At 40.3% G+C, this 14,797-nt stretch overlaps 1 protein-coding gene across 1 annotated transcript in view; it reads right to left on the bottom strand.

The window, feature by feature from the left end:
* Aida (axin interactor, dorsalization associated) overlaps positions 1-14,797 on the bottom strand; it is a 33,475-nt gene that overhangs the window by 18,067 nt on the left and 611 nt on the right. The window contains exons 2-4 of the mRNA XM_028894568.2: positions 9,233-9,302; positions 3,175-3,228; positions 2,735-2,789 (exon numbers count right to left, since the gene is read on the bottom strand). Coding sequence (XP_028750401.1) covers positions 2,735-2,789; positions 3,175-3,228; positions 9,233-9,302 — 179 coding nt within the window. The remainder of the gene's footprint in view (positions 1-2,734; positions 2,790-3,174; positions 3,229-9,232; positions 9,303-14,797) is intronic.

The raw sequence follows: 14,797 nt of genomic DNA on the forward strand, positions 1-14,797 counted from the left end.
GACAGAGAGATGATAGATATAGACAGCCAGAAGTAAACAACTTTTTAAAGTATTAAGAAGGAAAAAGTTCAAATGAAAAGAATTATATAAATTTAAAATATAATAAGGCCTTAAAAAAAAAAAACAAGCAAGAGGAACAGACAACCACTAAAGATCTTAGTGTACTATCCCACTAAGGCATGAATCAATAGTTTCTCACAAGTTTGAACTAGAAAACTAGGACATTTAGGACTGATGTATCCCAAACCCATTCCTGATATTTGCAAACATAAGGTCTTAGACAAGTGTGAGAGTTATCATTAGCAAAAGGCAGCTGAGAGAAGTTCTCTGAATGCCAAGTCATACAGCTGATACTCTTTAAAAGGGCAACCAATAACAGCTCTTTGAGGCACTGGAAGGAATTACAGAGGCTGTTAGAGAGAGATAATAGATGCCTACTGCTAAACAGTTGACAATCTTTCTGGCTAGCCCACCCAGCATAGACTCCCTTCCTACTCTGCCCCTTCTTCCCTTTGCCCCTCCTGCAGCTAGAGAACTACACCAGGACCTGTTCCCAGCCTTCTGTAGGATTCTTCAATTCTGTTTGAAGCAAACAAAAACCAAAAATCCTAACTGAAAATGGCAATTGTAAGAAGCCAAAATCCTACTTCTTCTTTTATCATTTAAGAAAAAAAAAAAAAAAAAGAAGAAAAGAAACAAAGGATTTTCTTAGCAGTAGACACCAGGCTTCGTGACTACAGCCGGGCCCTTGCTGCATTCCTTTGTGTGTTTCCTCGTGGTCCTGGGGATGCCTCACACATGCCGGAATGCGCTCCACCACTGAGAACACCAGCCTCAGAGTCAGAAGCTTTTCATTAAAGCCATCATGGGCTTTTTACAAAATACCTTATAGACAGCCAGTCATGGAAGACTATGTATGATTCCATTTGTGTAAAATGTTCAGAATAGGCAAATTTATAGACAAATTAAATTAGTGTTTGCCTAGAGCTGGTAATTGGAGAGAGTCAGAATTAGGGGAAAATGAGTGATGCTAGTGGATACAGGGTTTCTTTTTAGGGTGATGAAAATATCCTAAAATTGAAGGTGGCAATGGTGTACGGTCAAGACAACAAAAAGTAATAACTATACACTTTAAATTAGTGAATTTTATGGAATCTAAATAACATTAAATGAAGCTACCAATAAAAACTTATATAAAGTATTTGTTAATGCTTTTTAAAGAAACCATAAAAGTTCTATGAATTAGAAAGTGTGGTCAGAAAAAAATTAAAAATGTTTACATTATTTGATTGGTATTCCTATATTCACTGAGAACAGGTAAGAACTACTTAGAAATATAAAATCACAGTTCTTGTAACAAAAAGGTTATGGTCTGCATCACATAAAGTGCCAAAACTATTAAAATGACACAGTTTATCATAATTCTTGGCATATGAGAAGGATCTTGCTCTGAAGAGATGAAATATGACCATCTAACAATCGTGGAAAAGCCACCAGAATCACAGCAGATCTGTGTTCCTGGGTCTTGTTGCTCCTTTTTTCTACCAACCCAAACTAAACAAAAGAAACCTGATCCTGTTAAGCACAGACACTGCAAACCTCTTTCTGCCCTGGTCCTTCCATTACGAGACATTTCCACTTCCTCAGTCACTTCCACTTGCCTCTCTCAGACTTGCTGTGAGCTGGGAATTAGCAGCGTGTGAAGCTGACATGAGTACTCTTTTCAGTTCTTTCTTTCACCTTTCACCCAAGGTGTGGAGACACCCCAAGTATTGCACTAATATGAACCTGTTTTCCTGATTCAAGCCCTGCCAGCTACTAAGGGCTACAGTGAAACAGGGCTGAGCATTTCATCTCCTTCTTCCACTATAAAGTGAGAGAATGGGACCACACAGCCATGATTCCTTCTATTCTACGATGCCACTGGTTTTATGATTCCCTACTGAGAATCCGCCTTAACAGATGGATCTGAAAGCTGTTCTCCCCTGTTTACAAAAGCAGGGTAAGTCATGCAATCCTGCCTCACTGGTATTGGGTAAGGTTTATTCAGTCATATTCACCTATGCCCATACTGCAGACATTTCAAGAAAGAGAACATTCACCCAAACCAGAAAAGCAGAAAGAAAAAAGTGCTAGTGGCCTTTCAGGCAGCATCTTAACCACCAAAATGTTTGAAGAAATTTTTTACTTCAAAAAGTTTTAGAGGAAGAGGCCGGGCGGTGGTGGCGCACACCTTTAATCCCAGCACTCGGGAGGCAGAGGCAGGTGGATCTCTGTGAGTTCGAGGCCAACCTGGTCTACCAAGTGAGGTCCAGGAAAGGCGCAAAGCTATACAAAGAAACCCTGTCTCGAAAAAAAACCAAAAAAAAAAAAAAGTTTTAGAGGAAGAGAAAAAAATAGATACAATAAGGAAATATTTTATGGCATGGTTCACAGGGGGCTATAGTTTTCATGCCATGTAAACTGAATGGCACCACTGACTATAGTTTATATCTTCCTTAGTGTCTGTGGTAAATGTTTGTCTAGTCTTATTAAAGTCACCAAAACAAAGGCTAATAGATATTTACACCAAATTATAACTACTTCAAATATTGCAGGAATTTAAGAAGGACTAAAAAGATGCTGCATAATTAGATAGTCGGAAAAAACCTCCATCTATGCCAAATAGTGTTAACAGCTACAATGAATTATTTTCCTAAAAGAGATCATAAGGATACCAGAACATAAAACTTACTTGGTTCTAGCTTCTTCAGGTCCTCCAGTTTAAATTCTTCTTGGGACTGTGTGGACTAAATTTAAAATATGCACATTACATCTTTTTGCTACAAAGATTTCACCATACCCTATGTCTCTAAAGTGGTAAAAACCAAACATACAAAATTATTCAAAATCTATTTCATTTTCAAGGTAGAAAATAAAAAGTTCCAAACTGGGTTTTGTTTGTTTTGCATTCCCAGAACATTCAGGCTAAATGTAATACAAAAAAAAAAAAAATTAAAGTTATAACTTTGATTTCTATAGTTTACAAAACATAAACTAAATCATGTAAGTATGCATGTTACTGATGAATTCCCCTAACTGTAAGACTCTCCGGCGACGATACAGCTTTAGGCATGACTGTCTACTACATCAGCAGAACAATCACGTTAGGAAGTTAAGAACGCCTCTACTTACCTGTAACGCTGCGCTTCGCAATTCTAAGCATGTGGCGATTTTGCCTATGGTTTTCTGTAGGGAGATAAGAAACAAAATCAGGTAAATTTTTAAATTTTTTAAAACAAGTTAAATCTTATTTCCCTGTAGCATCTGGCAGACTCAAGAGAAAAAAAGCAGGATGCAAAGGCCTGAGATGAGAGAGGTGAGTGTGTACTCTCTTACACTAACATCCCACAACCAATTCTAAAGCAAGGTCACTTTGGTGACAGTTTTGAACATGATTTAAAGGGTAATTAGTAAGTGAATAATGGAAACCAATATGGAATTTCCCAAAAAAATTAAAAATAGGGCTGGCAAGATAGCTCAGCAAGTGCTTGTTGCCAGGCCTGATGACTCGAGTTCGATCCCCAGAACCTACAAGTTGTCCTCTGATAAGCCTATGTTTGCTTGTACATCCACACACATGCACATAATATATATATATATATACACCCATATACGTATAAGTAAAATGCAAACAAATCATTAAAAACTTAAAAGTAGAACTACCACCCAGCCCAGCAGTGCCACTCCTTGGTGGACAGCCAAAGAACATGAAATCAGTATGTTCAGGAGTGAGTTGCATCTCTTGCTTTCTGCAGTCCTATTCAGTTGCCACAAATCAGAAAGACCCCTAAATCCCCACTGACTGACACATGAATGAAGAAAATGTGCTCGTCCATACAGTGGGACAAGAAATGCCATCACTGGAACTAGGGATCAAGCTAAGCAAAGTAAGTCAGGAAGAGAAAGGCGGGGATCCCACACTCGCTCTCCCGGAGCATTAACAAGCTGAGCTTTCCGAGTGGAGAACAGCCCGGCAACTACAGGCTGGGGAGAACTTAGGGGAGGGAGGACAGGGAGAAGCTGACGAAGGAGAGCTAAGGCCCAGTAAGACAGGAGCAAGAGGTTCTGCCGTCTGTCACACAGTGGGGACAATGTATGACAGACAACACTGTAGAGGAGACTTGAGGCCGGGGACATGGTTTGGCTGGTAGAGGGCTTGTCTGACATGCACAAAGTCCTGGGCTCAATCTGCAGCATGACAGGGGCTAAAACCAGGCACAGGGGCATAATCACAGCACTCAGGTGGTGGCCTGATCAAAAATTCAAGGTCATCCTTAGCTACCCAGCAAATTCTAAGCTACTCTAGGCTACACACGCTCCTGACTTATTAAAAAAAAAGGAATTTGAATGTTTTCACTACAAAGATAATAAATGTTTGAGCATGCAAGTTATTTGATTTGAATGTCACACAATAGATACATGTATCAAAAACAATCTTATTACAGGGCATGCTGGCCCATCCATGACCTTCTTTAATCCCAGCACTTGAGAGGCAGAGGCAGGTGATCTCTGTGAGTTCACGGTCAGCCTGGTGCACATACCAAGTTTCAGGACAGCCAGGGCTACATAGTGAGAACCTGTCTCAACAATAAATAAATAAATAATGAATAGCACTGCCCATTAATATGTACAATTTTAATGTTTTTTTGTGTGTGTCAGTTAAATTTAAATAGCTGGGCATGGTTGCACATGCCTTTAATCCCAGCACTCAGGTAATCAGAGGCAGGTAGATCTCTGTGAGTTCAAGGCCAGCCTGGTCTCCATAGAGTTCCAGGACAGACCGGGCTACATAGAGAGACCTGTCACAAAAATAAATATATAAATTAATTAAATAATAAACTCAAGTATTCCAAAAAAATGCCAATGAAAAATGCTCAATTCCATAGTTCCTTCTAAGCTTTCTTATTTCTTTACCAAAAGATTTAAAATTTCTCAAGTTATTAGTACACTATCATAATCAAATTCTGACTGAAGCAAACCCAACTTAATTAAATACATACATAATACTAAACAAAATCAGTATCAATAATAAACAGTGAGGGATTCTATCGTCAGCTATGTTTTATATAAAAAGATATACAAAGGACAATAATGACTAGGCATAGTTCCTGCTTTCAATAAGATTATGTCCTATGTGACATAAGACACAGAATCACCAAGTATAAAGCACGGGCATAAGAGTCTACAAACTCCAACAGAGGGAGCTACACAAGCCTTACGAAATACAGCGAGACATGCTAAGGAGCCAAACCCTGAGGAGGATTTCTAAAACTAAAGAGTTTAGGAGGGTGACACACAGTTCACCTGCCTCAAGTCCCGAAAGCAAAGTGAAAGGTTTGAAAAATAAACTTCTATATTTAGATACAGCTTCTTACATATATGTATATGTATATGTATATGTATATGTATGTATGTGTGTGTGTGTACACACACACACACACACACACACACACACACACACACACACACATACATATATAAATTCTAAAGGCTGGAGAGATGCCTCGGCAGTTAAACAGTACTGGCTGCTCTTGCAGAGGACCAAGATTCAAGGCCCATCAATGACTTGGCAGCTCATAACCATCTGGAACTCCAACTGCAGAGATCCAACCCCTTCTTCTGGCTTCTGTGGGTACCACACATGCAAGTGGTGCACAGACACACACAGAGACAAAATGCCCAAACACAAAATAAAATGTCTTCTAATTTTTTAGAAATAATTCTATTCACACTGAGATATAGCAATATACTAAATATTTAAAAATGATAGGGTCTACTTCTTTTTTTTCTTTATTACAAAATCTATTTAATTTCATACACTTAACACCTAAGATTAAAATGTAGTTTAGCAACAAGGAGTTCACTAATAACTCTTAAATATAGACTTTTCTTCTTGTAAACCAAGAGTCTTTCATACAGAAATACACTGCACTATAGCAAAGTATCAATAGGCATTATTCATAACTATTTTAGGGAATGACATCCAACCTCAGTATTGAAAAAGAAGAGGGATGCTATCATTTCAGCTGTGGCAATAATTTAACAGTAGATACAATTCTAAACTTTGCCACTGTGATCAAAACACTGAAAACACAAGATATTTGACTATAAAATTATAAAACAGTAAAAGCATTTAACTATAAAAATTTAAAATAGAAAACAAATTAATTTTGCTCCGAATAAGGTAAAAATCCACCATTTTTCTTTTTTCTTAAGAAAATACAATTGAGTATTTTCCTGTGGCTTATGGACCATGCACAGCATTTAATTGATTCTGCAGATCCAACCATAATTCCCCACAGTATGTTCTTATGAACACAAGACCGACAGGAGATTTCCAAACCCAAGAAAATTTTAAAAGACTTTACACTCAACTTCTTTAAAATATTCAACATTACATAAGCACTCTGAAGCCCTGAGAAGTTACACACTTTCTGTTCAAAATATTTATTAATTTTTCAGAACCAATGCTCCCCAGGACACATGTGGAAGATCATTACTATGAATGACTCAAAGCCTCTGATAACTACTTCCATAGGTGACAACCCAATAAAGTCTGTTATGGACAACTGTATATTTTTCACCTGAATTTTTAAAGAAAATTAAACGTGTAGCACATGAAAATATGGGGCAAGACACAGGCAAGGTCCAAGTCCTGTCTTAACTCGCTGGCAAGTATTCTAAGTAACAATTGTCTCAGAAATCTAGCGGCCAGGAAACAAAGTGAGACCTCCTAGATAATAAGAGATTTGGGGACAGGGTATCTTTTAGGGTCCTGCAGGACTCTAATCCCTCATCTCATAAGGACATTTGGGCCTAGAACCAGAGCTGAGCTCTGTGGCTACTCCAGGTCAGCCTACCTCCCGGTCTTTCAGAGTACAGGATATGGGGTGTCTGTAAGCAGCTCTGCAGGAAAGAAGGAGGCTGGTGCCCAGCTGCAGGAAGAGCTATAAACTAAAGGATGCACAGCATTATCAAATACTCAGAGGGTTTGGTCTCAGGTTAAAGAAAACTGCGAAAAAGTTGCAACAGCTTCCCTTTAGCACAATCATGACTGGCCCATTTATTATTTTCTTTTTTATGATCTTAGAACATTTTCAGCAAATCAAATCACTTTATATTTGAGGTCACAGGACCTGTTCTTTAGCAACAGATGTTGAGAGACAAAAATTAAGTAACTCAAAAGTGAAGAAATCATTCAGCAAAATATGAGGTCACTGAGATGTTTTAATGCCCTAGGTTTTCATTTTTCTTTTCATGTTTTTAACTTTATTAACTATTAGTTCATGCACCTAGGTACTAAAATTCTGTTGTCAGAATTTAGACATCCTAAGTTCTTTCTTTTTTTTTTTTTTAAAGGATTTTTTTTTAAGATTTATTTATTTATTATGTATACAGTGTTCTCTCTACACCTATCCCTGCAGGCCAGAAGAGGTAACCAGATCTCATTACAGGTGGTTGTGAGTCACCATTTGGTTGCTGGGAATTGAACTCAGGACCTCTGGAAGAGCAGTAGGTGCTCTTAACTTCTGAGCCATCTCTCCACCCCCCTAAATTGTTTCAGTCCAGGAATGCCAACTGGTTACTCAAGGCAGATTTCTCAAATCCTAGAGAAAAGGGAGAATACAGCTTTTGTCCTTTTCCTCAAGCAGACCACTCATCTCTCCTCTGTGGTATTTTCCAGGGCTAAAATCTAGTCTTCTGTGGATATTAGCAATTATTAAGGAAGAAAGGAAAAATATTCTTTAAAGTTGTAGCAACATGAAATTTTAAAATACCGAAAAACCAAACCAAACCAAAACAAAACAACAACAAATCAGCTAGTGATTCTTAAATATGTTTTAGATGTGCATATACTAACTTGGGCAAGAATGCTGCTAATCGTGGTGGTGTTTTCTGTCCCAAACACCTATAACTAAGAGTTAATGGAAGCCCGTGGACTAAAGTAAATCTGCTCGGACTTAACAAATTATTCCCCCCAAATCACTTACTCCCCTTGCAAAAAATGAGCATGAATGAATGAAGTCACCAAGTTTCCACACAGCCCTGCCTTAAGAGACTTGGGGTGGGGTGGGCACTAACCTTTGCTTTACTAGTCACAAGATTAAAAATTAACTTAGTACTATAGCTACCCTGAGTTAGGAAAATCCAGGACTTATTTTCTCCCTTTTCCCCATCTTCAGGAATGAGTGTTCCTTTTTTCCCCAAATATCTCTAATGGGGAATCAATCTGACACACACACAAAATCTAATTCAAGAAGGAACACCATGGAAACTTTCTGCAACATCGTCTGATTTGCAGACCACCCCACCCCTCCCCACCCCCCTTTGATGAGACAGGGTTTCTCTGTATCGCCCCAGCTGTCCTGAATCTCGCTCTGTAGACCAGGCTGGCCTCAAACTCAGAGATCCACCTGCCTCCGCCTCCAGAGTGCTGGGATTTATTGTGCACACCATCACTGCTTGGCTAACAGGCCAAATTCTTAATTTGCACTATTTTCTTTTCAGTCTTACATGCTGTGGGACGGTCTGTATGTCAAATTGCTCTGATTGGTCAATAAATAAAACAATATGCCAGTGGCCAGGCAGGAAGTAGGTGGACAAGGAGAGAGAATTGTGGAAGCAGAAGGCTGAGGCAGAGAGCACTGCAGCCGCCTGACAGCAGCATGTGAAGCGTGTAGCCCAGCATGTGCAAGTATAGATTTATGGAAATGGTAATTTAAGCTATAAGAAAGTTAGCAAGAAGCCTGCACGCCATAAGTTTGTAAGCATATAAGTCTCTGTGTTTACTTGGTTGGTCTGAGCGGCTGTGGACTGGCGGTGACAAAGATTTGTCTGACTGGGGCAGGACTCTAGCTACACTTACACTTTTGTTGTTCTTTTTTGGTTAGTTTTTTTCGTATTACTGGCTTATTTTGAGAGAAAGAATTAAGTGTGAGGTGGGATGTGATTACTCAGCCTTGTTTCCCCAGGTGACTAGTACAGTTTGGGTTTCCCCACCTTACTCAAAGTGAGAATGGCTGAGTAAATAAATGGCAGGTCCCTCCAAAGACCACTTACTGTCAGGCAAAACATCATTATTTTTTTTTCAAATTTAAGCATAACAGAGAGAGGGGGGAATGTGTTTATGAGTGTGCGTGTGAGTGTGTGTAGAACCCTAATCAGTTGCACCAGAGATTGTTTATGGTACCTTTTGCTCTTCTGTGAATTCAGAATTATTGTGTTGTGCTTGGGCCTCCTTCTGTAGGTGTCTTGCTAATCTGTAAGAAGAAAACATTGTTTAGAACTGAAGGCCAGTAAACTATCTCAACAGCAGCAAGCTGATACAGGTCAATCTTTTAAAAACAGGCACAATGATTATTTTAATAATGTCAGTCTCCCTTATACTTAGAAGCAAACTCTAAATATGCTACAATACTTCTCACACCATTTCACTGGGCAGAATCTGACCTAAGACAGTAAGAGCAAAATGCCAGGGCTGGGGAGGGTCTCCAAGGGTGTCGAATCCAGCCCTGCTGGCATGAATGGACTCTTCTGTCACTAGCCAGAAGGCAGTTATCCAGATTCAACCTAGACTCTACCACTCAGCTCCAACAGCTGTACTGTCTAGAGATGCTTTATCAATCTACTATTGATTTGCTGATTAGTCCAAATCCAAGACAAAGTGCAAATACTCTATCAAAATCTGTGTTTGAAGGTACTTGTGTTTTGGGGGAAAAAATCCCACCACTCATAAACGGAAATCAATGATTACCCAATTATCATATTGTAAAAATGGCAGCTAGGGGCTGGTGAGAAGACTCATTGTCTGCCTCCAAGCCTGATGACCCAAATTTGATCCCAGGGCCCACATGGTAGAAAAAGGAAATCAACTTCCCCAAGTTGTCCTCTGATCTCCACACACAAGGTATACACGCGCATGCAAATAGCAGGCCGTCTGAGAGTTTCTACCCCAAGCTCAACAGTAAGGATCAAATCTGTATGTCAAAGAGCAAAACAAGAAGGACCAACACTTAAAATACAGACAGACACAGACAGACAGACACACAGATACACACACACACACACACACACACACAGGGGGGGGGGGTCTTGAGAGATGTAAAAGTGACCAGTAAGAACACAGAAAGATCAGTAACATTAGTCCTAAGAAAAGGCATACAATGACAAGCTACTCCTTCACAGCCAGAGATGGCTATGATTTAAAAAATAAAACAAAGAGAGAGAATCACAGGTGTTAAAGATGATGGACAAAAAGCAGGACCCTCATACACCTGATAAAAAAAAATAGAAAATGGTCCCAATCATATGGAAAAGTCAGGTAGTTTGTCAAGTAATTAACCACAGACTTACTATAAGACCCAGAAATTTTATACTAGGTATATATCCAAAAAAACCCTCAAAATTTCTATGTGCATGAAATACTTGCACACACACATGCATTATTCATAACAACTGAAAAGTGGGACCAACTAAAATGTTCATTGACTAATGAGTGAATAAATAAAATGTCGTATGCCCATTCAATGACATATTTTTCAATGGGGCTGGAAAAACAGCTCAGCAGTTAAGAACACAGAGGAGCTGTGTTCAATTGTTCTTGCAGAGGAGCTAGGTTCAATTCCCAAACATAGCAACTCACAACTTTGTACATGCAAGATAATTCAATTTTTAAAAAGAGGCAAAAGATTTGGAAGGTACACAAAGACTTATAGAGGGAAAAATAAACATGAAAAGACACTCAACACCATTAGTCATTAATGAAATGTAAATTAAAACCACAGTGAGCTAGGATACAGGATGTAATTAGACAGACAGTAACAAGTTCTAGCTACATGGGAAAAAAAACCCCTTCCATTGCTAGAAGAAATATGAAGTGATATCTCTACTCTGGACAGTAACTCCACAGATTTCCTTTAAAATTCAAACATTTAACATAAGATCCAGCAATTCCTCTCATTGGTATCCATCTACTCGAAAGGAATGAAAATGCATGTTCACAGAAGCAATTACCTGGGCTGGAGACATGGCTCAGTGGTCCAGAGCGCACAATGCTCTTGCAGAGGATCTAAGCTCAGTTTCTAACACCCACGTAGGCATCTCACAACTGCCTGTAACTCTAACTCCAAGAGACCCAAACTTCTGGTCTCCCAACTTTAGATACCTGCACATGTGTGCACACAACCCCGCCCCCCATAATTAAAAATAAAATTTAATTTTGAAAAAGAATTGCATGCAAATGTTTAGGGCAGCATTGCTGATAATAATTAAAACTTGAATGTTCACTAACTAGTTGAGTGGGCACACAAAATGTGGTACACCTAAACAGCATAATATTTTTGTTCACTAACAAAAACTGTGATGTGATAAATGAATCTTAAAGATTATGCAAAATAAGCCATTGCAAAACTGGACTAGGTGATTATTACACAAAATGTCCAGTAAAGACATGAAGACAAATCATAGATGAGTGGTTGTCAGGGGTCAAGATGTGGTGGGAATGCAAATGAGCACACGGGGCCTTTGGAGGAGATGAGACTGTCCTAAATTCAGTGTGGTGACAGCTGCACAAGCTGGTACATGTAAAGCGTATCAGTTCTATGGTGAATAAGTTGTATCTCAATAGTTTTTGTTGTTGTTGTTGTGTTTTGAGTTGGATCTCACTATTTAGCCTTCCCTGGCTGGCCTGGAACTGGCTGCGTAGAAAATGCTAACCTCTAACTTGCCTGCCTCTGTCTCCCAAGTGCTGGGATTTAAAACAAACAAACAACAAAAACTTTTTTAAAAATGTTTTAAAAGCCTAAGCAAAACACTTTAATCTTTTAAATATATAAACCCAAATTTCATGTGAATGGAGTCCTAAAGGTGAGGCCTGATTCTGTACACTAAAGGAAAAGCTACATGCTCTGGATAATCAGATGGACAACTGAAAGAGTTGGTGTTGAGTAATGGTGAAAAAATAGTCCAACACTCTTCTCTAGGGGCTGGAGAGATGGTTCCATAGTCAAGAGAACTTGCCACACAATCTTGACAACTGGAGTTCGAACCCTGGCACTCACATAACTAGCCAGGCATCCCTAGCCCACCTGTAAACGCAGCACCGAAAAAGCAGGGACAGGGGGATCACTGAGGCTGGATAGCTTCCAGCCTGGCAGAGAATATTCAGGGAGAGACCTCATAAGGAAAGTGGAGTGATAGAGAATGTCCACTGTACACACAAGTGCACAAAAATCACAAAAAGGCAAATAAATCTTCACAAGTTCTCTAGAGACCCATCTTATCCTACAAAGGTGCCTGCAAGTTAAGACAGGACTGCTCTCAGGAAGTGTCTTAAACACACTCTAAGCACAGAAGCGACTAACCGGAACCTTATCACTGTAGACAGAAATTAGTGCATCTCAACCATCTGCAGCAAAGAACCAGGTTTTCTCTCCCCCAGTTCCTGGCTGATACTCTGCAGATTTAAGAAAAAAAATACTGTGAACAGGCAGGTGAGATGGTTCAGAAGGTGAAGCTGCTGCGTCTGATGATCTGAGTCAGACCCTGGGACAGACATGGTAGAAGGCAGGCGAGAACTGAATCCTGCTAGTTTTCTTTGTCCTCCACATATAGGCACCAGGCACACATGTGGTGCGCAAAAATACATCAGGCAAAACACTCATACACATAAGCGTAAAAAAACAGTATTCTTAAAGGGAAAGTACATACACTACGCCACCCATATTTCCCCCATAAACCAGCCTCCATATATTGTATGGCTATGAAGACAGTATGGCTGCCCAATTAAAAAGCCCAATTATCCTAGACCTCTCCCTTCATTCTTGATATCCGGCCAGTGACTAAGTAATTGTTCACATCATTATCACGGTCCCCAACTGGCCTCCTTGGCTTCAGTCTTTCCTCCCAAAGAGTGTGTTCCAAAAAAATGAGAAAAGGCAACTTGTATCTATTGCTGGTAGATTAGAAAGATGTAAAATCTTGGCCTCATTATGTGTAGCCTGAACGTTACAAAGTTTAGCCCAATCACTGCATTTCTATTGACATCTGACAGTGCAGTTTTATAATAACTGGAAGAGTACTCTGCAGCTCTCCAGTACAGTGGTCAGAGTGGAGACTCAACAAAGGATTTGCATGTGCCTGTTACTCTCATTCCCACCAAGCAGCCTGCATATTCAATTTTCCTTTGTAATTTCAATTAGACATGGTATTCTTCACTTTCCATTGGGAGGGTTCCTGCCCGGTACCAACAGCTGCTAGTCCACTGCATCACAAGAGAGGGGCAGCTTGGTATATACACAGACCCTCACGGGCTACCTCATCAAGGTAGAGAAGAGCACATTCAGCAACAATGCAAGGAATCTTGAAATTTGTCCAGGTTATTTACAGAATTACTCTATCAGTGTTTTATCAAACAAAGCACTTTATTATTAATTCTAATATCAGCAGAAAGGGATTGAAGTTAGAAAAAAAATCCCAGATTTCAAAGGTATCATGTTGTGACTCCAGTTTTCTAATTTTGTGAAAAAGAATTCTATCCTTATTGGGCAGTTATAAAAACAAATGAAATCACATGGGAGTCCAAAATATATGTTAGTAGTTGTCCAACATAGCAAAACACCCAGAGCACTGGGTTTTTTAATCTATAGACCATTCTGTCCATTAAGACGGGCAGAGAACACCTATATATCCAAATTATCTCATGGACTAGCCCAAAACAAGTAGCTATTGTAGGGAGAGGATAGAAGTTTCGATTTTCCAAGTACCACTCCTGTATTCCTTCCAGAAAGAGAGATGGGGATGGTTTCACAATTCCAGAAACCGCAAATTTTAAAACGAAGACTTAATAGTAACTGTTTGCAAACAATAGCATTTAATGGGCAGTTTCTTTTAGTAGTAAGTCCAAGAAACTCAGCAAGATGTTTATACAGTTTTGTTGTTGTTGTTGCTGCTGTTTTTAAGTATCTAAAGTGGGAGGCACCAGAAAGAGATAATGAGACTTGGGTGGATGAAGGAAACCAGTCCTCACATGTACCCTGAGGCTATACATTGTACACAGGAAAAGGGGGAGGGATCCAAGGAGGGCGTGGCGGCTCCTGTGCCTGGTCTATTAATTCACATTTTGCTCCCCTCTATTCACATCCTGCGCGGACTCCACCCAAAGCAGCCAAGCGAGAGGGTGGGTGGGACTCACAGCCTAGCAAATAACAGTCCCAGAAATCGAAAACGAAATCGAGTTGGAATTGTGAAAAACACTGCTCACCAGACAGAGGGGTGGAGAAGGAGCGAGAGTAGCGAGTAGGGACCCTTCTCTTGGCAGGAGAACTATTCCCTTATCATCCCAGGGGCAGCCTCCATTCCCGCGCGCAAGTACATCCCTCCTCTCCTACACGTGGAGAGTGGAAGACACACACACGCAGAACATGGCCACTCATCCCCGGAACGTGGGCGGAGAGCACACAAGTATTCCCTGGGGATTTTCAAAGACAGATTTTTTTTTTTCCTGGAGGGGTGGCAACCTGGGAGAGGCGGCGGGAAGGAAAGGAGACTGCCTGCAGAGCCCAGGGCCCAGTGAGAAGCTCGAAGGGAACTAAGGAGAGAGCCAGTTAGGGCCCCAGCTACCTGTTGAATGGACCCGGCCCTGTGCAGAAGAGGGGAGGTGCGAGAGCTTGCCCGGAGGGCGGACGGGTGGTCCCCAAGCAGCCGGATCAGGGCCCATGGGATCTCAGCCCTGGTGTTTGCCGGGGGACCCCACCCC

This window comes from Peromyscus leucopus, chromosome 15 (genome assembly GCF_004664715.2).
Source record: "Peromyscus leucopus breed LL Stock chromosome 15, UCI_PerLeu_2.1, whole genome shotgun sequence".
In the NCBI taxonomy this organism is placed as follows: domain Eukaryota; kingdom Metazoa; phylum Chordata; class Mammalia; order Rodentia; family Cricetidae; genus Peromyscus; species Peromyscus leucopus.